The sequence below is a fragment of the Streptopelia decaocto genome (assembly GCF_964273445.1).
Source record: "Streptopelia decaocto genome assembly, chromosome: 2".
In the NCBI taxonomy this organism is placed as follows: domain Eukaryota; kingdom Metazoa; phylum Chordata; class Aves; order Columbiformes; family Columbidae; genus Streptopelia; species Streptopelia decaocto.
Window position 1 is genome coordinate 116,644,542 of NC_138655.1, and position 23,804 is coordinate 116,668,345.

Consider the following 23,804-nt stretch of genomic DNA (forward strand, 5'->3'; position numbering starts at 1 on the left):
GGAATAATCAGGTTGTCACACTGCACCTCCCTGGCAGTTGTAATATCAGACTGGTGCCATAAGAAGACTTAAATATGCATTTATAGGTCTGGTTTTAATTTTCTGAAAAGACAACAGATCCATTCATTTTGAAAATCAGGGTAACATGCACTCACAGAATTAGTGTGAAATAGTATGCAGACTTGCATCTGATCTTATGCTCCAGGAAGCTGGTATGTACAGAGACAGGTAGCAGTCATAAGAGGCTTCATCACCGGGTGACAGAAAATCCCATTTTATGCACTGAAATTTTCATTAAAATATCTCTAGGCCACTTATAGAAAACATAATTTATTGTTTAATACCAGATTAACAAACTAAAACCAGCCGTTTCACACAGCAACTTCTAATTTGCTCCTCAATGAAGCTTTACAGCCCAAATAATTTTGAATGTCCTGTCATGTAGCAGCAGAACTGGTTTCCTTGCCTTGTACCCTGTAATTCTGCAGCAGTCTAAGGTCATGCTTAAATATGGTTACAGAATAGCCCATGCTTCCACGTAATTTCAAAGCCACTAGTCCCACTTCTACCACCTTGTTCTCCTCAATTCCATCAGCTCACAGTGTTATTTTGAATGTCAGCACATCCTGTTACATAAATGGTACAGAAATGGTGACTTTCAGTGTATTGTACATGGGTCACTGAAAAATTTTAAAACTTTGTATCACAGCTATAACATTTCTTGACTTAAATTTCCTGTTTACAGTTTCCTATTTGGAGAATATAATGCTTTTCCACAGCTTAAAGATTAAACTGATTTTTTTAAAACAAGATGTTTGATATCCCCAATAATTAGGAACACATATGTAGCCAATTGGAACAAACATATACTTAAATAAAAACAACCCCACCATCAAACCACAAAGTCCATCAGTGTGATAACAAAACTGAACAATCTCCAAGGGTTTAGGCATCTTTCTTTTGCATTAGCTGATACAATCAACCACTTTTTTTTTTTTTTTAATCTTGTTAGCACAAACAATTCAAATGAATTTGATACTTTTTAGATTGCATTCACAGGGTTAAGATCACATAAGTGTAGCAAGTGCAGGCTTCTTTACTGGTAGGGCTCTGCATAGAGCTGATCTGCCAAATCACACATGCCAATGTTAGTGCAAACTTTTGTTAAGCTATGAGACAGAAAAGTTCAGCCTGTTGCACAGCAATGAAGTCTCTCTCTTTTGAATGTCAAGCCAACAATAACAGGTAAAAAACACACAACTGCCAACTTAGGCCAGTAAATAGAAAGGAAATACATTTTTAGTAATGGAGGACATTTTAAAATGTATTGATTGAAAATTTATATAAGCTGAATATGTACAGGTAGGTATATTTTGCTACTAATCTGCGACCTCAAATAACTTTTACATACATGGTTAAATTGTCTTTTAAAATAAATACATGACATGCTATTCACACAGTTCTATCTGAACTGCAAAGACTTATGTCTTGCTAGTTTTATACTAAGTTCCTGTAGCTGGACTATAACTAAGTAAGAAAAGACTCAGACACCATGCTTAAATTTCTAGGAAAACACTCAATCTTACATCCATAGAAGGATAAGTACAATAGAAAAAAATATAACTCCTAATCATCATTTTCCTCATCATCAAATGAGAGAAGACTGCTGTTTTTTATTTGCTTAGCTGTACTCGGAGAAGTAGTTGCTTCTCTCTTAGTTTTCTTTGCCTCTTTCATCTTCTTACTTGAACTTACATTGAAGTCCAAAACTTTCTCTGATGAACGTTTGGCTGGTTTCTTGAACATAATTTTTCCATCAGCAGGTTCTGGTTCACCATCTATAACAGAGTAAAATCAAAACTCATCTGCACATGTTCACACACGCATACAGACCTTCACTATTCCCTTTTTCCACAGAAACAAGATCAGCGAGACCTCCAATAGAATACAACAACCATGAAAATGTACTTTTTGGCTACAAAGCTTGTATCGATGAATGTCCTTCATGCACACACATCTGTTTCACGGCAAACAGCCCTTGAAGACAGTTCCCCTGCAGTTCCTACTAGAAATGGGTTCTCACTAACCAGAGCTTTTACCTAGAAGAGACTGTGAGCAATAGAGCTTTTCCCACACAATCCAGCCACATCCGCTTATCAAAATGGAGAGGACAACTTTACAGAATCCTCTAATTCCACTTCACCATTTGTAAAATCCATGACAACAAATGCACTTATTTCAGAATTATGGTACCTCTCTAAAGAACAAAATGGCACATATACAAGACAAAGCTTTTCTTTTTCTTCTAATACACCCTATCCTGCTGAGACAGCTAAAAATATAACACAGCCATAAACCTGCCTTTTATTATCATACAGAATGAAAGTTGTAGGGTTTTTTTGTATCTGCAAAAATAACAAAACTATTGCAACTGACTAATCCTGCTCCTCTGCTTGTAATAGAGCAAATAACAATTTTAAAAACAAGATAAGTCTGTTCCAGGATTATCAGGCAGAGGAAGATAGGCTGTTGCACGAGAAAGAGCATCAAGGTAATATTTCTGGAAAAAAAAGAGTATAACTGTAAAGTCATGAATCAGACACAAAGGCTCATGTTGTGGTAGTTTGCAATTATTATAATTTATATGTGACAGGATGTTAAAGAACCATAGGTTCTGCACAAGATATTTTTCCTGAAGTACTTTTGTGAAATTCATTATTCAACCGAAATTTCCTAACAATATACAATATACATGTGTTTGACAAGATTATGGGCTATTTAATTGTAGCAAATAAATATCTTTTGTCTTTAGCAGAAATTCTTTCCTCAATTCATATGCATTATGACAGAAAACTAACATTTTAGTGTTATCATGCACATGGCTGGTTGAAACACTCTTCAGTGCATATTCCAAACAATACAAGTATTATTATACATCTGGTATCTTAAGGGTTGTGTGGTACAAATTAAGCCCATCAATCTCATTAGGAAACTTCACTTATTATTCTTTAACTGTCATAGACCATTTTTAAGAAGAAACCAGGCTTAAAAAAAGTAAGCACCAATTCTGTCAATGACTTCTACAAAAAGCATACTTGTGCAGTAGTTATGATAGAATACTACTATGCAGAAAATAACTAACCAGGTTTTGGGAAAATATTTCAGTACTGGTACATTAGAAAAGCATTACAGTTAGAATAAGCTACCAGCAATATTAAACTGTATATATGATAAGCATACTTGTCAGTGTTGTGATTTCTGCATGGAAAGCTGAGGTGGTTAGATGCTGTACATGGGATACAGAAGCTTAGGAAGTGCCTATGAGAAATTCTGGCAGAGAAAAATAACTATTTCTGAAAACATATCACACCCAACCAATCAAAATGCACTATGTACCATTTTTCTCAGAAGCTGAATTAAAAACTCAAATTTAAAAGTATTTTTCCACATAACTGCCTCCATTTTTAGGCTCTGAAGTTAATACAATTCCCCTTACTAATTGTTGTTTAACTACAAGGTTTATTTTGGAAACCCAGATCTTCTAACTTAAACAAGATCCAAGGCACATGATATAAGCCAAATTCTGGGAAAAAAAAAAAAAGGCATCTATAAAAAATTTCACTTAGAAGCAGACCCAGCTGTCTATATACTTGAGCCAGTCAGCACACAAACTGCAGACAGCACCAGTACAGCTGTGGAAATAGGACTTCAAGGCAACCAGCATAAGCACAAGGAGCATCAAAAAAATCTCACTGGACACTCTTTTAAAGAGCAATTACTACATATTCTTAGCATGGTAAATTGAAAAACCAAACCCCTAAAAACCTAATGAATGTATATCTACAAAATAAATCAGATAAACAACTATGTACTCATATTCCACGTAAAAATGGAAGTCAGAAATTTTCATTTTACCCCCAAGTTTCCTGCTGTCCACACTATGAACTGCACAAAATTATTTTATCTTGTCTACCAGATGGAGATACTGATAGGCATCTTTGAAATACAAATTTAAACTCTGAATAAGCAAAGTGCATAAACCAAGCAAAACTCAAAAACTCCACCAAAATGACAACTGGCTTAGCTCTGACCTTCAGGGCCTCAACGCTATTTGCAGATCACTCTGCATCAAACGAAAAAAGATTTTAGCTCTTGGCCTGGTTAAACACTGTCAAAATTTCATTATATGCTCAAGGACATTCCTTCCAACAGGAAGCCCAGGCCAAATTCAGGCAGCTATGAGGTGCTGGCAGTGCTTGACAAAGAGTGAAGCAGATGAAGAAACACAGCAGACCTTGCCTTACCTGAGGAACTTGTGGGAAGAGGGAGGACAGACTAACCCTTTTTGAAAGAATTTGACGCAGCAGCTCAAGAAATCTGTGTTGATTTGTTACGACTGTCTTTTCCAGCTAGTAAAAATTTCACCTCATAATTTCTAATTTTACCAGACTCTTATGTATCAGCTGTTTATTTTATTGATGACCTCTAAAAACAGACTTGTATTAAGCAGTGCAAAGAAGATACTGAAGAAACAACCTCAGTGTTCGAAGTTTTTAAAACAAGTTCTGACAAAAGACTGTATCAGTATTACAAACTAGGAAAAGTAGAATTCCTGATAAACACACCGAAACACACAAAGTAAAATACAACCAACATAAAAGCACTACAGGAGGAATAATAAAACCCATTTCTGATAAGAGAGTCAAAAAACTATACTAGCAGTTCAAATTCTGATTGTTTTAGTCATTGCTGCTTTTACACTGGTTGACTAAGAGGTGCACAACCAGATGTTGAGCTGAAAACTCACTTTGCATGTGACATCAACTTAAGAAGCCACAAATTCAGATTTGGTTTTATTCTTTTTTAATTGCAAGTTATATATTACAAAAGAAGTAGAAAAGAGAGTCTGAAAAATAAACACTGCTCTTCAGTTTACTGTATTTTTTTATTTAGTAGCCATTTGTGTAGTTAGCAGCACCATTTTTCAGCAGTTTCTGCCTGCACGGGTCAATGAGGCAACAACAGACAACACCAACGCCACTAAACTGGCAGGAACAGCAGGAGGAGCAGCACAAACAGTATTTCAGGATATATTTCTATTCAGTGGTAAAGGTTGGGAAAAATTTATGATAACCCAGCAAATTTCTTCATGCTTTCTAAGGTTCAGGCCAACCGTTTCAGGTGCTCCTTCTAATGCTTTCTGGCCACCCATTTCTATGCACACCTTTGCAAGCGTTTACTACAGGAATTTAAAACACTGGTATCATGAAGATAAAAAGGCCTTTTTTCCGGATATTAAAAAGACTTTGAATGAGCAAGGACACCTCCTGCCATATCTGGTCATCTGCATGTATCAGAGTGTCCCAGAGGCCAGATCAACTAGAAAAGCAGTAGAAAATCAATTCCATAGACTATAATGAATGCTGGGATAAATTAGCTTGCAGTAATTGCCATCTTTTGTGCAAATTTAATTTCTCATAAGACCATTCTTTGTCTCTCAATGAACAGTAACGATTTATAAAATACTGCATAACAATATTAGGCAAAATGACTGTTGATCAAAAAATTACTCTTCTGAAAAAGCCTATAAGTCAGTCCTCCATGAATAAAAATATTTCAATATGGAAGGGCATTTTCTCATATAGGAAAGGTTCAGTCCTAGAAAAAAAATCCCTTTGACTACACTTGCAAAAGCCAATGTATAAGCTTCACTAAATTTCTGCCCTAGGATGCAACTAAGTGCAGCTACAACATTAATCAGCGCTTTTTTTGCCAAATTAATGCAAAAGTGTTATTCATCTGTAAAAGAAAATGCAATTCACAGGAACTGATGGCACCTGAAATTTAAATTTTTTATATTTTTTTAAAGCGTAGCTGTGTCAAACTGGTTATAGGAGAAAACAAAGGAGAAAGAATGTAAATGAGATATGGAAAATCATAGAATAATATCCCGAACCAAAGCCTGAAGACAAGGACCTTCAAATGCAGACAATCACTAGAGATATAAAAGAGGAGAGGGCAGAACCTCTGTGCTTACTGAGTGCTTACTATGTTTTGAAAAAGTAACAGTTTCTGTTCACAACAGATAGTTAGCAGCCCATCACTTACAAACTACCAAAGCGCCTCAGCATTGATTTCAACATGGTGAAAAGGAAGATTATCAGTTGGGAAATTTACTTCCCTGTTACCTTTTCAGCTTCACATAATTTCACTCATTATCTGATTTGGGGCTATACATTATGGTCTAGTACCCGTCAATTTCACTTTCAACTCTGAGATAAAACCAACAAGAAAGGTAATCAAATTGCAGCATCAAACTTTATTTATATTTCCCATTTTCAGAATTGACAATTGTCAAAAAAAAAAAGGGGGGGAAATTAACACATTATTCAAAATTTTCTTTATTAAACTGGAAGTAAAGATCTGTCTGAATACCTGCTTCTGATTAGAAATGAGAATCTAAATCTAGAGGTCAAACTGACAGTACAAAGATGGATAAAGACTCAAAAGAAGCCTTCAGCAAGCTGTAGCACAGTCACCAACACTTTAATTGAAAATGTCGCACTGGGTCCTCTCCATAGCAGAGGAACATAGGAGCACTTACCCTGTTTATTCCCATAAGCCAAACTAAGGAAAATGAACCCGAGACCTCATATTAACAGAAAAGGCACATGAATGTTTACACAAAAATGTAGCAGAGAGAGCAGCAGTCCCCAGAGTACAGTGATTCAACACTCTTGCCTACTACTGTGGACTTTTCCCTCAAATGCAAGTTATTACTCAAGGGCTGAAGGGGTAATAAGCAGGGGTACCCAAGTCCTACAAGAACTCAGTACTACTATCCTCACCACATACAATTGTGTCTTAGGAATGTCTTTTTCCACCAAAGAAGTTCAGTTATTCTATTCAAATACATTTCCATTTCACACTGTGTATTCAGCTTCTAGCTCTTTTGGACCCTTTTTCACAGCACGGACTCCACCTCAATAGATTCTCATGGATAATTACTTCTTTTTGCCCAACCTTACAAAATCACTTTTCCTCCTACCGTGATCATGCAAAATTCAAGTTGCTTATATGAAAAGGAAATGAATGCTCAGAAAGAATCATGCCGTTCAACCCAACAGGTTGAAATTTGTCCCAATACCAGGAGGGTGATTCCAGTTTTGAAAAGAAATCATGTGACAACTTTAGAAACTGCACATGCTTTGGCTTCAATAACAACAGACGAGGAAGTAAGTGGGAACCTCAACACATTTTCTCAGAGAATTAAAATTCTGTAAACACAGCTCTCAGTTCTCTACCTGGTTACACACAACAAACCTATACATACCTGCAAAAACAAATAAAATGTAGATTTAAGTAGTTTCAAGCTAATCTACATTATAAAAATGAAGACTTTTTCATCAATCTGCTTTTCAAAACTTTAAGATTCTCAATGTGTTTTCTCCCACTACTGTTATTTGACTTCTACGTTTATACCATTTCTACTATTTAAATTTTAAAACATACTTCTACATAGGGACAACACAAACCTGAATTTTCCAATACAAACAGCAGAAAAAGACAGAAGCTATAAGCTAAGGATGCCATATTGATAGTCACATGCTAGACTCTTAATCTGCTCTAAACTCAATTTACAGCCTTTGTAAACAGCCACAATGGCAAAAGGAGGAAAAGTTCCACAAGTTCTATGAATCACCTTTTGATTTTATACTTCTGAGGTTTCAGTTCTATATTCTTAATTATAAAGACATGTCCACTAGAGACCGTGCTATCTACGTTTAATCCGTCAACTCTGTCAGCAAAAAATAAAAGTAAAGTTACTTTTCATCACACCCTGTGCGATGATGGAAGGCTTTGGCCTCTCAAAGCATTTATGTCAACCATACCTGAATGATGAACACTGGCAGAATTTCTTAACTGTATTCACCAAGTGTAGTTTTACATCTTTATTGTCTAACTGCAGCAACCTCTCCCACACCACTTCTGTATCTCTATTCTTGAATGTTAAGTAAGATAAAGCCTCCTAATTCTTTGTAGCAAATGAACACTTCTTTTCTATACCTTGCTGCTTGTTGGCACTATTGTATCATCTGTTATTTTCAACCAATCCAAATAGTTTTGCTTAATTTATTTGCAAGTCACAACACGTACTGGGGCTGGACCGGTCAGTCAAGTGAACAAATTAACAAGCTTACACACCTGCCATTCTTTCCACTGAAGCACTAACCTGAGTTTTCTCATTCTGCCCAGACACTTTCTTCATTGAACTCATATGACTACCTTTTAGACACCCACTCCACTGTCATATTTGACTGAACTAATGAGTTCAAAAATTATCACAAGTGATGCCAAAAGACTGTGTACTAGGACAGAGATACACACACCATAACAAAATAAACAAAAATTTAAGGTGGTATTTGGAGGTAGGATCACGCACCATCAAGAAGCACAGAACTGCAACATTACAAAAAGCCAGACAGCTTGATTATGTACTCAACAACTTAAGGTTAGGAATCACAAGTCCAAATTACTTAGCAGAAAAATTCAAAACAACTAATCAAAGGTAGTATTAAGCAGTAAACAACTGAGTAAATAGCAAGCTCCCTTTTATGGGTTACCTCTCTTTGGCTAAACAAAGCAAGAAATTAGTACACTGAAATTCACCTGATTCATTTGACTTTAAGGCCTCTTTGATTTGTTGTTTAATTTTCATTGCTTCCTCAGCAGTCAAGTCCCCTTTTTTCAGTGTTACTACTTGAGGCTGCTCATCTTCGTTGTCACTATCATCATCTGCAAGTGGAAGCTGCTCCCTCTAGATAAGAGAGAAATAAAAACAATTCTAATCACCATATTAAATGACAACAGCTAAGGGTGGGCGAGTACTCTTTGGTGTCACTTCTACAGTAAAGTTAGTGAGGAGACCTGGCACAGCTCTTTGTCCAAATGGCACAACAGTTCTATCCTTGAAACTTTGTGTCCCCTAGGAAAAAACAAAACCGCAACACAGTATGGCCTCTTTCAATTAAAGACCAAAACAGCAGGAACCTGGAAAGTAAGAAATTAATCCCTTTGTTCATCATCTTTACTATACAGGCACTGCTTTTCATGCAACACTGAGAAAATCTTAAATGCGTGGGTCCAAACTCAAGTCTTCTATGCTGTTCTCAAAGCAATGCAAAGGGAAAGGGTGGCTTTGCTTTTAAAGCTGCCTAACCAAATCACTGTGAGCATGACTGACACAAGGAAGACCATGTCCTTGTTTCCACTCCGTAAAACTTGTGTTCTGAGACAGAAGAATAATTCTGAATAAAATTTTACACAAATAAACTTGCTGGCATGGAAACCTCAGTGCAACAACATAAAGTTTGGCAATATTAGAGGAACTGAAAACTTCATCTTATAAGAAAAAGTATAGGTAGTATTACTGTAATCTACTTAAGTTAAAAATAGATCGACAAAATGCAATTTTCCTCTGGAAGTGAAACAGTTTGTACTAAATTTACTAAAGGCATACTTTTATCTCAGATTCCAGCTTGTCACAAACAATGATAGGCCTCTTTCTTAAGGCACCCTGTAAAACCTTAGTTGGCAGGAAAGACACACAAAAGCACATTGGAAACATAGAAAAAAAGAACACCTTCAGAAAAGGCTGCCTTCTAACAAGCTGGCTCAAACCCTACTGCCCCTGTCCTGCTTTCCTGGCCATCACACCAGAGTTTGTCTGCTGACTTATGTTAAGATGATGTTAACTTCTTTCCAACATATTTTGTTACTTTTTTTTTTTTTTTTAAATTCATGCCTGGGCTCTGTAAGGCCAGTTAAACTTGGGACATCATTACTATTTCCCCACCTTGTCCCCACTGATCGCTTTGGCACCAAGAGGTCAGCACTGGCTGCTCTGCAAAGAGTGCCACGATGACCACAGCTACAATTATTAACAACAACGAGAGGGAGAGGCACTAGAATTTTTGTTGTTGTTTTGAATCACAGAATCACAGAGTGGCTGGGGTTGGAATGGACCTCTGGAGATCATCTAGTCCAACCACCTGCTAACGCAGGTTCACCAGAGCAAATCGCACAGGAATGTGTTCCAGGCGATTTTGAATGTCTCCAGAGAAGGAGACTCCACAACCTCTCTGGGCAGCCTGTTCCAGCACCCTCAAATTAAAGTTTCTCCTCATGTTTAAATGGAACCTCCTATACTTCAGTCTGTGCCTGTTGCCCCTCATCCTATCATTTGGGCAGCACGGTGGTCAAGAGGGCGGTCCCAGGTCCTTCTCTGCAATGCTGCTTTCCAGTAGGTCTGCCCCCAACCTGTACTGGTGCCCGGGGTTATTCCTCCCCAGGTGCAGGACCCTACACTTGCCCTTGTTAAACTTCATTAGGTTCTTCCCTGTCCAATCCCCCAGCCTGTCCTGGTCTCGCTGGATGGGAGCACAGCCTCCTGGTGTGTCAGCCCTTCCTCCCAGTTTGGTATCATCAGCAAACTTGATGGGGGTACACTCAGTCTCTTCATCCAGATCACTGATTAACAGGTTGAACAGGACTGGACCCAACATTGACCCCTGGGGAACTGTGCTAACTACAGACCTCCAATCAGACTCTGCACCATTGATCACAACCCTCTGAGCTCTGCCATCCAGCCAGTTCTCAATCCACCTCACCATGCATTCATCCTGAGCTTGCCTATGAGGATGTTGTGAGAGACAATGTCAAAAACCTTGCAGAATTTCCATCACAGAAGCAAAAACAAATTAGAGACAGTTTCCGTTAATTTCAAACGGGTAACCCCTGTTTCCCCTTGCCCTATAGGGGCACAGCCTGAAGTGCTGCTTCCCCACCGTCTCCCCCGCTTCATTTTAGGTCCCTGGACGAGAGGCGGGCATCAGGCCGGGGGAGGCCCCTTGGAGCGGCCGCGGCGGTCGGAAAGGAAAAGCGGGGCCCCGGCACAAGCCAGCGGTAGCCCGGGACGGGGAAGGCCGCGCTGCCCCAGCGCGGGGCCAGGCCGTTACCTTGGTTTCCACCGTGGGCCCCTCCCGATACCCGACCTGCCGCTTGAAGCGGCTGAGAAAGGCGGGCTCGGCCGGCCGCACGTAGGAGACCTGGTTCCTTTTGCTCATGGCCGCCACCCGCGACCAGGCCGCGCTGCCGCATTCCCCCCGCGCACTTCCGGGCTGAGCGGGCACCAGGGGACGGCAGCCCTAGTGGGACAGAACTAACGCGCCTCCCTGCTTCCGCAACTTCCGCATCGGAACAGGCTACCCGGGGAAGTGGTGGAGTCACCACCCCTGAAGGTGTTTAAAAGGCGTTTAGACGAGATTCCTAGGGAGACAGTTTAGTGCTAGAGTTAGGTTATGGTTGGACTCGGTGATCCTGAAGGTCTCTTCCAACTGAAATGATTTTATGATTCTATTATATGATTCTCCCCATCACGTGAAGAGGGCGAGTGCACTTTCAGCCAATGGCGGGGGAGGCGGATATAGAGCGAAAGGCCGCGCCCACTCAGGCTTCGAGGCGGGGGGGGAGAGGGGGCGGGGTTACACCGCCTGCGGCTCTTAGCGCCAAATTCAAACGTTCCGCCATTTTGGAGCGGCGGCCGGTGTGGGGGGGAAGGCGCCGGTGTCCGCAGGGCCGGTGAGGATCATGGCTCCCGGCATGAGAGGTGAGGGGAGGAGAGGAGAGGAGAGGCGGCCGCGGGGCTTTTGCGGCTGCGAAGGGGCTGAGGGATGTTTCCCGCTCTGTGCCGGGAGCGGGCGGCCGCGGGGGCGGCTCGGTGAGGGCCCGGTGGAGCTATGGCCGCTGTTACTTTCAGCCGCCCGGCCTTTATCAATTCGTTTTCTCTAAATATCGAGTTTTGATGTTTGTAACTAGTCCCTTACGAACGCTTTGAAACAGGAGCTAAGAACAGTCAGCTGAGAGTCGGTCGTTTCCCAAGATACGGGTTGTGCAAATAGCTGCTTCATTTCAGTTCTAAAATGAGCTGCTTCTCTTGTCCCAGCTCGTTTAAATACCTCGCGCATTCGAAAAATAAATAACTGAATTAAAAGTTAGCACGTCCCTCAAATGTTATTGTGTGAATCGCAGCAGAAAGCTCGCACAGCAGCGGGATATTTATGCAGCATGAGTGTTAATGAGAAGGTCAGTGCCTTTGCACATCTTTATTAATCATAGTTTGAAAGGAATCCTACAATAGAACCTGTGCACTTTTAGAGACTTTGTAGGGCCTTTATTACTGGAATATTTGATCTTTCATTGTAACTTAGCTTTTAAATTGCTTATGTTACTTACTTAATACTTTGACCAACATATGTGAAAAATTTCATGTCAGATTCACTCCTAAGTAAAAAAAAATAAGTCATATCTACTTATGAGGTAGTATGTGCCTTCTTGAAATGTGAAGCTGTGCAATTGCTGCTCATACATACACGAGAGCTTTATGTATTACAGAGTGCTCAATATTACTTCACGAAGGTGAAAGTAACATAGCTACTCAGTTTGCAGGTTTAGGAAATTGGGTGTTTGTAGTCACATCAGTAAAACTGTTTCATGCTGTATTGTTTTACTTGCAGTGAGTTAGAAATTTTTCAAATATAACAGGAAGATATTATGCTGTTAACATTTATGTTCCTTATTCTCCAAAACACTTGCAAAACCATATATACGTTAATTTAAGAGACTACTCATTGCGGATACATTTACAATTGTGTGCATGCTAACATTGCTGGACTGCAGCTTTCTCTGCCTGTGCAAGAAACTGCAAACTTTCTGTCAAAGGAAGATAGAACTGCACAAAAATATTTAGTAACTGATTCAAACATGAAACAGATATTGATAAGGCTCTCCGTTTATCTCCTTCAGTACTGCTTACAGGATTTTCTATTTAAATGGGGTTTTTTTTGCAATAATTTTATCTTGTTTCATTTTTGTGTGGTTTTATTTCACTTTTATTTTACAGGAGATTTACGTGACTCTGCATTGCCTTCGTTGAATTCACCTAGGTAAAGTAGTCTTGGCCACTCCCATATATTAATAATCACGTAGTACAAAAAGTGCGAACAAAATCTAGTCTAACTTTGTAAAATAATTTAAAGTTTTTTCTTTCAATGTTTTCCTGTACAAAATTATTACCTTTTTCTCCTAACTTCCATACAGTTTTTTTAAAAAAAAGAGTTATCTTAATAAAAGTGTTGTTCTGAGACATCAGATTCCCCTTGGAATGCTGCCATGCAGTAAATTCTCATTTGTTCATTAACTCTGTAGCTGGACTATAGAATTTCTCTGAAGAGATATTCCATGAGGAACTTCAGTTCTGTGAAGAAGTCCTAAGAAAACTCAGAATAATACTGACAAAAAAATATTTGGCAAGTTTGTGTGGTGTGTCTTAAATTCGGTGTAACATCTTCCCTTTCCCAGCTACTTCCTTTTCTTTTTTAGCCCTTTTCTCTGCCACTCCCCACCCATGCGTTTCAGTCATGAAGTCCATTCCCTGCTTTTAAAACTATTTTATTTCTTTTGTTTACCAAAAGTAAAAAGTCAAGAGCAGTTATAACACCCTTGAGCTGTAACTGTCTTTTGGGAAAGGATGAAGCCAAGTAAATCCAAATTTGCTGCCACTTCACGTAATTTAATTCTTGAATGTTATATCAGTACCTTGGTATTTATGCCAGAACTCCTCAAAGTGTTATTGTAATAGTTAATACACAGTTACTTACTCAAGCTAGATTTACTGGTGCATCCACTAATAAATATGATGAAATAAGTTAGGGAGTTTTTAGATGCAAGTGTTGCTATACTTTATTGGACTCATGGATCAATAATTGATTTTTCTTTCCTTTGTTGAGAGCAGCAAAGAAAAATGCTAGTAACTTTCTTGGTGGAATGTGACATCATCTCATCCATTTGTAAAGTCTTATAACTTGCAGTAGTAAGAAGGATACTTGAAGCTCATAGTCTTAGGAACTACTGCAGCCTTTATTTTAACACTGGCTTTATAGCTATCAAGTTCCTGTGAAATGTGTTCTTTTAGAGCTGAAATTACATGTAACAGCAATAAATGCCAGTAACTTCATGTTCTGTGTTTTTTAAATCTGTCACATTGTTACCTTTAATAAATCTTACTTGTAATGGATTGATGTGTACAGCTGGAATTACTTTATTTCCAAGAGACACCTTTGAGTGACTTCACATGCTTAATCTGATTTTTGTGATTTAATTTTATCAAACAGCCGATAAATCTATTTTGAAGTAATCTAATGCATAAATATTCATTTAGTGCTGAAGGTGATGCTATCAAAGTTTACGTAAGAGTACGTCCCCCTTCAGAGGGAACTGTGTTAACGGATGGAGATCAAGGCTTGTGTTTATCTGTTCTTTCATCAAATACCATCCGTCTGCATTCGAAGCCTGAGCCAAAGATCTTCACTTTTGATCATGTTGCAAATATGGAAACAACACAGGTAATAACTTCCAGAATCTCAAATGGTATTGCAGTTTTCCCCTGAATTTTGGCAACTGCTACACTAAACCTTTCTAGAGATGTAATGCCTTAAGTCTTGTTTTTTTTGCAGTGGTCAGATTGTATGTACACAATGTATGCATACGTAGATATGTAGTTATAGGATATAAATGTTGCACTAAATTCTGCACTCTGATAGTTTTAATGTATTTTTTTAATCCATTAATTACATTAATTAATAAGTTTTTGTTAAAATTGAAGCTTCTGTTTTTAACTGCTTTAGTAACACAATAGACAGCAGATAAATCCCTCTGTTGAGGCAAACATGGAAAAATAGCTGGCAGTTAGTAGCTAATATTAAAGATGTGACTGGTATATTAGGAATTTCTGGGTTAATTTTCTATCTGTTATATTTCCTTCCATTTGCCTTTTAAACAGATGCATTGTTCATCTGGGACAGGTAATACTGGAAGGAAAATCCTTCAATTTAATTTTTATAATATTGTGTTTGAAATTCTGAATACAGTTTTAATTCCTCTAAGACTTCAATTCCATTTAACTTATGCTAAAAAAAAAAACCCAAAACTCCCAAAACACCCCACCCACTGTAGGCTGTTATTTGTAGCTAGGCTCTTGTTGCAGGTCTAAGACAAATTCATGAAAATAGATGAGGCTAACAGTTGTGCAGATTTGTTGAATATACCAATGTGAAGTGGCAAATATTGAAAGTTAACTAGATTTGATGAGTGTCATAGGCTCAACTTTGACCTACTGATGGTATAAACCACATAAGAATCAAAAACACAGGACCAAAATTAATATAATATATATGTGAAAGCCATTACTATGATGCTGGGTTTCATTATTTTTCTTTCAGTCATTAACAAGGAATAAAATTTTTTCAGAGGGAGTGTTTTGTGTCACAAAGACTTACAATGTATCTTTTTGCTCTGAGAACTCCAGGACTCATGATACCTGTCTAACCTTAAAGAATGTGTCTATTCTATACATTAAAAAGTTAGGCATAGGAAGCCCTGATGGAAGAGAGAATTAAATGCCTGGTATCAAGTGCCTTGTATTTCCCTTGTCCCCAGGAGTCCGTGTTCTCAAGTGTGGCCAAATCTGTGGTTGAATCTTGTATGAATGGCTACAATGGAACCATCTTTGCATAGTAAGTCATTTAATGGTATTTCATAGCAGTTGCAACACTTGAGGAGATTGTGTTAACGAGTTGTGGTTTTAAGCCCAGAGCCTGCTTAATGTTACCATAAGCCTTGAAAATGCTTCCTTAGTGCGGCACAACAGAGGGAATATTCTTGCGATATTTAAAAGGACTTCCTATTCCTATTGGAGGAATCTGTTTATAGGTGCTATGCTTCTAATACTTAAGACCAGTCATGTGGATTGTAAACTCACTTCATTTTTCCTGTCATTTGTCTGAGCACTAGAAATTTTCTTGTACCATTAAAGAGAAAGCTAGTTGTTTTCAATATGTTCACAGTAAAATGGAACAAAAATTGCTTTGACTTGATATTTGGCCAGCTCAACTCTTTAGTGAGTCTTAGCTGCTCATACGAGAGCTCATGAATGATAATTTTAACTTTCAAAATGTTTTCAAGGTAGAAATATATCCATGACTAATAGCATTAAATATTATTATATTAACTCTCAATATTTTTTCATTTTGAAAACTGAATAAGCACTTTGGTCAAAAATGCTAACTTGAAGGACTGATCTAATCAAAACTTTATGTGGATTTTTAATTTATCACTGTATTTTCAAAACCGTGAAGGGAAGTCTACTTTGTTACAATAGACAAATGTGGAAAAATGAAGTTGCCCTGAAGTTCCTCTGGCATGATTAATAACTGTGGTTAAAAAAAGATACTTTCAACTTAAAAGTATTGTCATCATTTTGGGTGTATGTGCACTACTGAGTGACACAAAATCCAAAAGACTGAGCCAAAAATTAATTTAATGTATATATTTGAAAGACTTAACTTTAATGCTAAGTTCTGCTATTTCCTTTTCCAACAAAAATAAGGAAGAAAGTGGTGGGTGATGGGGGAAAGAAAAGGTGACTTATCAAACAGAATTTTATGGTCAAATTTGCTGTTCTGTTTTTATGCCTTTTTAGCTGACTGATTTCTCAACTTGCATATTCTGTCTCTTTTTATCTTCCATTTAGAATTTTTTTCTTTGCTTTAAACTGTGAGTTCTTAAACAGATTATTGAAAAATTCAGAGCCAGAATAAAACTTTATCTGACTTTTTTTTTTTTTTTTTTTTTTTCATTAGTGGCCAGACTGGATCAGGAAAAACCTTTACTATGATGGGTGAGTGTATGAGAGAGAGCTTAATCTTTCAGTGGTTTCTAAATGTTTTTTTGTCTTGAGTTGAAATGTCATCTTGCTCAAACATCAGGGGTGATTTAGATTTGTCTTCCTGCACATAAATCTAGGGTTTAAGAAATGTTTTAGCACTCAGTGCAGTTGTTCTTACTTTATATCAAAAGAATGAAGTATAAGTACTCTATTTTTTTTAAGATGTAGATTTTTTTTCTGTTTTTAACACGACAGTAGCTTTTCAATTAAATCAAACACTTTTAGCAGATTTTCCAAAAATGAGTATTTTACTGGTTTCCCTCTTTGGCTGATATCCTTTGCATGTGTAGAAAAATATGGTAGTATGCAAGGATCTTCCATATTATAATATAGTGAGGTTTTCAAAATAACTACTTCTTATCCAACTAGGAATTTACAGGTTCTCTGTACATGAAGGGATCCCCTTGTAATTTTGTTCTTCATACAGTGGTGATTTTAAATGCGTTAGTATTGTACTTGATATTAGAAAGTTACTGCAATAACCAAAACCAGCTTGGCTGACATATTTTTGAGCGCTACATAGAAATTAACTAAACACAGGGACAAACTCAACCCATCTTTCTGGTTCTTCAAACCCAGGTTAAGGTAGCTGTATTGACCTACCTGCACATCTCTACACGTTTTCTATGCAAGTCCATATAGTTTACACTATTTTAGACTTAGGTAACCTATGGACAGGTAAAACAAACTTTCAAAAGCATCATTTAGACTATAAATAAATCCCATTATGGAATATTATCTTAGATCTTCAATGTGGATTTTATTACATTTCATCTGTGATTTTTCTTATAAACTGACTAAAACCAGGTTGCTGAAGTCTTCTGTAATGACATCTTAAAAATATCAACCATTATTCTTGAGTAGTACTAATTATTTTTTTTAATAAAAAAATCTCTTTAGGACCATCTGATTCTGATAATTTCACTCACAGTCTGAGAGGCGTAATTCCACGGAGCTTTGAATACTTATTTTTTCTAATTGAACGTGAAAAAGAAAAGGTACATTTATTTTATACTTATTATTGCAGTGAAAGTAATGTCTCACATTAAAGATTAGCTAAGGCTGCTTGATAACCTGGGTGTGTAGCAGTAAAGTTTCCAGGATTATTGCCATCTTGCATCAGATTTTTTAATGAGAAGTGCTTGCATCTAGTACTTTACCAAATTACAGTATGCTTTCTTCAGACACAAGTGTGCTTATATTCTGAGTCTAAAAATGCATCTAGGTTTCTGGATGTTGGCTGTCAACTGGGCATCAGAAATTTATAGTATGTGGAATATGTATGCAAACTAGTAGCTTTAGATATGTATAAAAAGAGCCTCTCTGCCATACAATGGCAGACTTAACAAAATCAATCTGTTTATAGTGTAAATTACCGTGTTTTTCAGGCTGGCAGTGGAAAGAGTTTTCTCTGCAAATGCTCGTTTATTGAAATCTACAATGAACAGATATTTGACTTGCTAGATTCTGCTTCAGCTGGACTCTTTCTCAGAGAACACATCAAGAAGGGAGTCTTTGTTGATGGTGCTGTTGAACAGGTGTTGTCATCTGCTGCTGAAGCATACCAGGTAATTTTTGTCACTTTTTAATGTTTGGGCTGTTTATCTTGATGCTTATTTGGTAAATATTCTTCTTTGATTAAAGCACATATTTTTTGCACAGTGTCTGTGACACCCTCTTCTTCTATTTCCATCCTCAAAAAAAAGCATAAAAAGCTGTTTCTAGGCAATTCTTCCTGACTATCCCACACATGTAAGAAATCTTCTAGTTCTGGAGTTTGGAATGGATGAATTGCAATTACAGTAATCTTTTCCGTAATGTATGCTTCATACATCTCTGAAATAGTACCAGAAGGCTACATCTCCTGCTAATTAGGCTGTGTGCGTGTTCAAGAAGCTTTCAGGTTTATTTTTCCATGAATGAGACGCATACACATAGCACTACTGTGACTTTAATTTTTTTTTTTTTTTCCCTTTGTGTACTGCTAACATCCACCAGTGTTGGATGTTATCCTTTTAAATGGCAATGGTGCTCTTGGAAGAAAGAAGTGAATATTATAATTAGTGCTTTTATTAAGCTTGACCATAGCTGTATTTTTTCACTTCTCTTGTAAGAAAGGTTAAAAAAAGTCCTGGTCCTTGAGAGTTTTGAAAGCTGTTGCACTGAAATATGCTTACTATGTTTGTCACCAGTATATAAATACTGGTTACAGTCTGAGATACTTGGAATTACTGGATGTCTTTTTCATGCTTAGGTATTAACTATGGGCTGGAGAAACCGTCGTGTAGCATCGACCTCAATGAACAGGGAGTCCTCAAGATCACATGCAGTTTTCACTATCACAGTGGAATCAATGGAGAAGAACAATGAAATTGTTAACATTCGGTCTTCCCTGCTCAACCTGGTAGACTTGGCAGGATCTGAGAGACAGAAAGACACCCATACAGAAGGACTGAGGTTAAAGGTTAGATCTGTAATACCTGTGGCATCTTTCTCCTTTCAGATGTGCTGCCCTGTTCCATCCACCAAATCTGTTCACCCTTGTTCTCTTTTTTTTTTTTTTCCTCTTTTAGGAAGCGGGTAACATAAATCGATCACTAAGTTGCCTGGGCCAAGTAATCACAGCACTTGTTGATGTGGGTAATGGAAAACAGAGACACATTTGTTACCGGGATTCCAAGCTGACTTTTCTCTTACGGGTAATATATATCCTCTGGATTTTATGTGCTACTTGGGCTGTAGAAAAAAATACTTGTTCAGATTGGTAGGGTTTTTTTTTACTCTAAAAAGCTGAACTTGGATACATGAAAATTTTTTTTCTATATTGCTCAGGTGGAAGAAATCTCGAAAAACAGCTTTTTACCTAAACAGGCTTCCAGTCGATTTATTACTGTTAACTGAATACAAGAAAATTTATGCTCATAATCTCCTTTTACATATTTGCAAGTTTTAAAGAAAAAGCAGCATATGTTTTCATTCCTATAACTTGGGAAATACTGTGTATTACAATATAATATTTAGAGATGTGCTGAAATGTTTGACAGGGTTTCCAGAATTCATCTGTGTGTGCAAAATGGTGTTATGATGTTAAGAATTAGATAAATTTACAGTTTCCTACCTAAGAGCTTATGGGCTCTTTTCAAAATGAACAGAAAACAAAGGTGGAAGCAGTCAAAGATTTGTTGGATGCCAGTAGTCCTCAAAATTCTGTGAAGAGTAAAGAATAATATCTGTAATATATTTTTGCATTATAGTATAGTACTTGTACATAATACAGTATTTTTATTACAACACAGAATTATTGTGATCACAGTGGAATTTCCCAATCATTCTATCCCTGTTCCATGTAGATCTTAGAATCATAAACTTCTGAAGAATTATGTTCTTCCAATGCAACTAAAAATACAAAGAAATTGGAAGAGAATTGCATCTATATGAGCTACTACTTTCTTAAGTGTTTATTTTTTTTAGGTGTTTGTACTGCAAAGAAGTCCACAAATATGACTTTCTCTGCTAGACAGAGAATGTAATTGAGGCTTGTGGGCTATTTTGTAGTACTAGGCTTTTAGGTATAATTTTCCAGAGATTTGAGAGCTACTTGTCAAACAGCAGAGAGATATTTGAAGATGTGCACGTAAAAGGGGGAGGTTACTTCTGTATTTTTGGTCAAGAATTTGTTGTTTTGTGATTTTGTTTGTTTGGCAATTGCACCAAAAGATAGGTTGGAACAATCAACAGGGTAGATGATATTCAAAATAGTGCGAATACCAATCTGCTTATGACCAAGATTAAAATGAAATTACTTTATTTCCTGTTGTGTTGTTTGTTTTTTTTTTCTCTCTCTCTCTGTTGTTCAGGTGTAACATATCTCAAATTGTTAATTATTAATACAGAATCAGGGTTTTGAAAATGCAAATAAAGTCTTTATTTACAGTCACATCCTTGATAACTCACATTTGAATTAAAATTCAGAAACTTAAGTAGCATGGAGATTGAACAAACTGCAGAAGGGATTTAATTTAATCAAAGTGATACACAGTAGCTCGTAGATGATGGCTTCTTGCTGTAGCCAAAAACATGCAAAACAAGATAACTTCTGTGTTTTTAAATAGGATTCCCTTGGTGGTAATGCAAAAACATGTATAATCGCAAATGTTCATCCAGGATCCAGGTGTTTTGGTGAAACACTGTCCACCCTTAATTTTGCTCAGCGAGCAAAGCTGATTAAAAACAAGGTAAGAGAGTTATTCAATGTCTTTATTGTTGCAACAAACAATTTTGTGTTGTTTAAGCTGTACATCTGCAGACAGGGTAGCTTCAAGGAAATAATCTTGTGACTTCACTAATTTAAATGGCTATAACTTATTTAGGAAAGCAAATTTAGGATTTTAAAATGTTTGACAAATGATTATTGAAAAGGACTTGTTTTTGCTTACAAATAGGCTACAACAGCTGGGCACTAGGTAATGGCTGATAATAGCGTGCGTTCATTCCTTGTTCTCCGAGCACATCACTGGGAAAAGTAAATCTGTACTAAAAGTTAAAATTGTCATTAAAAAAAAAAAGATTCAATAATATTTCAGTGCAACCGGGTTTTATATATGCTAATTCCCAAGCCATAATTTCACATCGCTGGGTTTTGAAAGTATGTTGGCATTTGGCTGGAAACTACTGCCCTTGGTGTATACTACTTAGCTTTGTTGGTTAAAAAGCTCCTGAGAAAATTCTGCAGAAAACATTAAATTTTTAACAAATATTTTTAGCTAAAGTAGCACTTGCTGGTTTCTTGGTAAATTGAATGTTGCTTTTCCCATGATTTTTTCCTTTCCTAAGGTGGAAAACTTCTCAGTAATTTTGTTGCTTTGCAATCTTTGACTCTTCTTTTATCCTATAAAAGATAAGATTTTTTTTTTAATTTGTGTATCTTTGTAACTTTCTTTTAACATATTTATGAAAGGCTGTGGTAAATGAAGACACGCAAGGAAATGTGAGCCAACTGCAAGCTGAGGTCAAGAAGCTGAAAGACCAGCTTGCTCAACTAACTTCAGTACCATCTATGCGTCACGTTTCTATATCACAAGGTAAGAGTTGGGGGTGAGGGGAGAGAGAACTTGCTACTCTTTTAGCCCAGAGTGTTGGAACCTTATACAATTCATTAAGTTTCTGAACAATTAAAATTGTTGTAAGGACTGACCTATAGAGGTTGAATTTGTCTTATGGATCCTATTGCCTGTATTTGTATCTCATGTTTTGCAGAAATTGTTAACGTGATTTTATTTTCTTTGTGTGTGAGGCTATGCTTCTATTGTAGCATACCTAAAATACTCTTCCAGCTCAAAAGACATCTTATCTTGCCTAATCCTATAAGTAACAAAAGGTTTACATGTGACTGCTTGTACATTTATGTTGGAGGGAGGCCACTAAGGTGTTGACAATGCCCATTCAATCTGCATTCTTTTTAAGCTCAGGACAGGACTTTTTTCTTTACTTCTTCTTCCCCTTTTGCCCTTTCAGGAAGATCCTAAGAAGGATGTTTACCTTTCAGTAAAAGTTCAGTATCAATGTAAGATGGTAATGGGATTTTTATCAATATGTAAGTTTTCTTCCAGAAGCTTTTCACTAGACCACTGTATCTATGCTATAGATACCAGCATAGCTTTCTATTACATATACTTCTCACTGAAATTCATTACCTTATAATGTTTTATTATATGGTGGTCAATTTGGTCTTGTAACTCTCACTATGATCCTGAGTCAACTCTTTCCTGACCTTGCTGAGAAATCAAAGATACAACAATAGAAGTTTAACTAAAGAAGTTAGAAAGACTCTTCATCTGTGGATGAGTTTTTCTAAGGAAAAGTTACTTCTCTATGAGCATCACATTTACACATTAAAAAAAGCTGGCGATGATGTTAATACTGAGTCATTGTCTGTGAATACAGAGAGAGGGCTCAAAAATGTTGTTTGAGTTGTGAGGGAAAGCAAATGATTATGCTTAAACACTGAAGAAAGGTTTTATGCAGAACCTAATATATTAGAGCTGTGTTTAGTCTATGCAATTAAATCAGGTTTGTAATATTTGACCACACAAATATGAAAGCTGCTTAGAAGCCCCTTTAAAGACATCCTGGCATTTTTTAATATATTAAATTAAATAGGATAGTCATTGTGCACCTAGATACTATGGTTATTAGTATTCTATAAGCAGTCTTGCCTGCATGAGGCTATTCAGGAATGCTATTTTAAATTAATTTCTGAAGTGGATTAGTTAAACCCTTTTAATCCCTTATGTGGACACTTTCCTTCCAGATTAAATTACTAATTGTCCACTTAATTCATGCTTATTTTCCTGAATTTCCTTCTCATAAACCAGTTAGTCTACCTTTAATATGTGCAACTAATAATGCAATAAATGGTTTAGTGTTATCAAATTAATTTCAGAGGGGTTTTGCAGTTTATAGATACATTCAGCTGAACAAACTGATTCTTTAATTTTATTAAAAGTTCATCGCAAAGCTCTTTAATGCTTGAACAACTTTGTTAATTATACAATTAAGTATATTGACTCTGCTCTTTATCAGGACTTGCAGGCGACTAAGAATTACAGTCTAAACGTCTTTGCTATGGGTACGGCATATGATTTTAGAGGAATTATGCTGTTAAAATAATTTATTTAAATTTTCTTTACATAACTGTCATGTTATGTATTTAGGAAAACTTGGTTAACTGATATGTTAATAAATATGGCACTCGTTTTATTGACTTACCCTACAGGTACTGTCGATGAAGGGAAGAACAGCATAAATTACATGAACAACTTTCTTGAAGCAATGTTGTTCTGGGAGAAATCAGAAGGTGAAAAGAAGGTAAGAAAGCATTAATATTTCTAAGTATATTCTGTGTACTATCTGATGAGACCATATTGAAACAGACTCCTAATGATTTTTCTTTGTTTTTGAA

At 36.9% G+C, this 23,804-nt stretch overlaps 2 protein-coding genes across 2 annotated transcripts in view; one reads left to right on the plus strand and one right to left on the minus strand.

Moving 5' to 3' along the window:
• Window positions 1-314: 314 nt before the first annotated feature.
• Window positions 315-11,187, minus strand: KIAA1143. Its single transcript, XM_082044853.1, has 3 exons — window positions 11,019-11,187; window positions 8,671-8,818; window positions 315-1,838 (listed from the first exon to the last, which is right to left on the minus strand). Exons 1-3 carry the CDS (start codon window positions 11,124-11,126, stop codon window positions 1,627-1,629), a joined length of 468 nt encoding a protein of 155 aa, XP_081900979.1. The 5' UTR covers window positions 11,127-11,187; the 3' UTR covers window positions 315-1,626.
• Window positions 11,188-11,574: 387 nt separating this feature from the next.
• The window catches only part of KIF15 (kinesin family member 15), a 36,042-nt gene continuing 23,812 nt past the window's right edge, over window positions 11,575-23,804 (plus strand). The window contains 12 exon segments of the mRNA XM_082044395.1: window positions 11,575-11,668; window positions 12,962-13,004; window positions 14,279-14,462; window positions 15,556-15,632; window positions 16,758-16,795; window positions 17,744-17,841; window positions 18,232-18,411; window positions 19,098-19,307; window positions 19,417-19,542; window positions 20,956-21,078; window positions 21,801-21,924; window positions 23,619-23,710. Of these exon segments, the coding sequence (XP_081900521.1) occupies window positions 11,650-11,668; window positions 12,962-13,004; window positions 14,279-14,462; window positions 15,556-15,632; window positions 16,758-16,795; window positions 17,744-17,841; window positions 18,232-18,411; window positions 19,098-19,307; window positions 19,417-19,542; window positions 20,956-21,078; window positions 21,801-21,924; window positions 23,619-23,710 (1,314 nt within the window). The 5' untranslated portion in view covers window positions 11,575-11,649.